This window comes from Nilaparvata lugens, chromosome 14 (assembly GCF_014356525.2).
Source record: "Nilaparvata lugens isolate BPH chromosome 14, ASM1435652v1, whole genome shotgun sequence".
In the NCBI taxonomy this organism is placed as follows: domain Eukaryota; kingdom Metazoa; phylum Arthropoda; class Insecta; order Hemiptera; family Delphacidae; genus Nilaparvata; species Nilaparvata lugens.
In genome coordinates this window covers 2,074,242-2,076,741 of record NC_052517.1, presented here as the reverse complement: position 1 = coordinate 2,076,741, position 2,500 = coordinate 2,074,242, and the positions used below count along the sequence as shown (strand labels likewise).

Genomic DNA, 2,500 nt, shown 5'->3' with positions numbered 1-2,500 from the left:
CACCCAATCTGAGAGGGGTGATGGGTGTCCTATGCCCACTTGGACTAACATTTGGCGTTGTTTTCTCACAGTTTATGGGCATGAATTGGATTTTAGGTGAGTTCCGAAACACAATACAAATAAATAAGAGATAGTATTTAGTCAGATATTGCTAATGAGTCTCCATCCTCCACTCAGTTGTCAATATTTGCACTTACAGAAGTCTTCGTGGTTGTTAACAGTATTTAATTAATAATTATTATTTAACGAAAATCCAAATTAAATGCTGTAAATCACCCCGAAGACTTGTGCTACTGCAAATATTGACAACAGGGTAAACAGCTAGAGGGTAATTCGATGTGCGCTACTATTCAAAAATTATTTGTCAGGGAATCGAACCCAGTACCTCCTAAATGCCTGTCAGGAATGCTTACCCTTACACCAAACTGACAATCTCTGGATAGCAGCGCTCATTTTATAGGAAGCCATAGCGGCCAGCCAGTCTACTGATGGATATTGCAATTATTCAAATGCTAATGAATTAATTATTAATAATAAACGAAAATCCAAATTAAATGCTGTAATTCACCCCGAAGACTTCTGCTACAGCAAATATTGACAACAGGGTAAACAGCTAGATGGAAATTCGATGAGCGCTACTATTCAAAAGTCGGATTTTCGTTTAATATTAATAATTAATTCATAAGGATTTGAATAATTGCAATATCTCAGTATTTTCCATCAGTAGACTGGCTGGCCGCTATGGCTTCGTATAAAATGAGCGCTGCTATCCAGAGATTGTCAGTTTGGTGTAAGGGTAAGCATTCCTGACCGGCAATTAGGAGGTACTGGGTTCGATTCCCGGGCTGACAAATAATTTTTGAATAGTAGCGTTTTTTAACATTTTCTCAACCAATTTTGTTTGTGTTTTTCTACAGGAACTGAACAACACTGGCACCATCTGTTGGCCCTCTATGCAATTCTTATTATCTTCTGTGGTCTGGCTCTACCTTTCATGCCAGAAAGCCCTAAATACTTGTATTACATCAAGGGACTCAAACAGCGGGCTTGCCGAGGTAAGTTTATTCCTATAGTGAGGTCCACGTTATAATGGTAGTATTTGATTAACATTGGTGTTGCTATCCTTGTCTATCATTCCACAAAGCAGATAGCTCTATCCTGTTCTGTATCAAATCATGGTGTTGTGTATAAAGGTGATATGATACTGTATCATATTGTCGAACACTAATTGCTATAGTGAGGTCCACGTTATAATGGCAGTACTTTATTAACATTGGTGTTGCTATCCTTGTATATCTTCCACAAAGCAGATAGCTCTATCCTGTTCTGTATCAAATTATGGTGTTGTGTATAAAGGTGATACTGTATCATATTGTGGTGATACTGTATCATATTGTCGGTATGTCTAACACTAATTGCTAGTGAGGTCCACGTTATAATGGCAGTATTTGATTAACATTGGTGTTGCTATCCTTGTCTATTATTCCACAAAGCAGATAGCGCTATCATTTTCTTCATAACTATTCCATATGCAAACTAACCGCTAAATTTGTCTGGAATGATAAATTGGTCCACTTGACTAGAGGATCACAAAAATTTCATCATATTTATGCTCTATTCTATTCTATCAGATTGGTGAATTTTTCTCCCGTTCAGAGATATGAGGACTTGTCGTTCTAAAGCTGCGTACACATATTCGTGCTTCCAACCCGCACCGAGCACGCTCCTCCCTCGTACCGCCCTCGTACCACCATCGAACACAGTCGCACCGCACCGCCCACGCACCCCCATCATGAACGTTACGGAAGATGTTAGATCTCTCGCGTTCCCCGGTCGAACCACTGTTGCTCGCCGGTCGATCATCAATCGCTCTGCTGGAGTGACGTTCGGTTGCGGAGCAGAGCGAAAGTCTGTACGCACCTTAAGAGAGCAGATGTATTTTTTTCTAGAAGATAACTGACCATTTATTGTAGCATAAAGTCTCATATTATGGCACAATACTTGTTAGTCCAAGCTCTATCCATAGTCCAAGTAATACAAAATTGTTCAGCAAAAAAAGTGAGGTCCACTTCATAATGGCAGTGTTTGATTAGCAATGATATTTCTATCCATGTCTTCCATTCAACATAGCGCTATCTCTTTTCCGCGTTGGGTGCGCCGTCGACTGGAACCGATTCCGTCCGAACTAGCATCGGCCGAAAATTACCGAACTCGTCCGAACGATCCCCCAACAAAGAAAGCTATAGATGCTCGTCTATTGCAACAGGTTCATAGAGCTAGAAAGAGTCGCTCTGCTCTGTCGTCCTTTAACAATGTAGAATTAATAATTAATTAACAAAATATTTCATCTTAATTATAAAAATACATTATGAAATTATTGAGAAATATGATATCTTGCTTAATAAAATATAATTGATTGTTTTAAACGAGAATGAACAGTTGATATTACATCAATAAACCTGTATCAGCTACCGTCTATAGAAGGCATTGACAAGACAGA

General features: G+C 39.0%; 1 protein-coding gene across 1 annotated transcript in view; it reads left to right on the top strand.

Moving 5' to 3' along the window:
• Positions 1-2,500, top strand: part of LOC120348919 (solute carrier family 2, facilitated glucose transporter member 5-like) — a 24,732-nt gene that overhangs the window by 15,794 nt on the left and 6,438 nt on the right. The window contains exons 6-7 of the mRNA XM_039441137.1: positions 1-96; positions 918-1,055. The exon at positions 1-96 is cut by the window's left edge and continues 45 nt beyond it. Coding sequence (XP_039297071.1) covers positions 1-96; positions 918-1,055 — 234 coding nt within the window. The remainder of the gene's footprint in view (positions 97-917; positions 1,056-2,500) is intronic.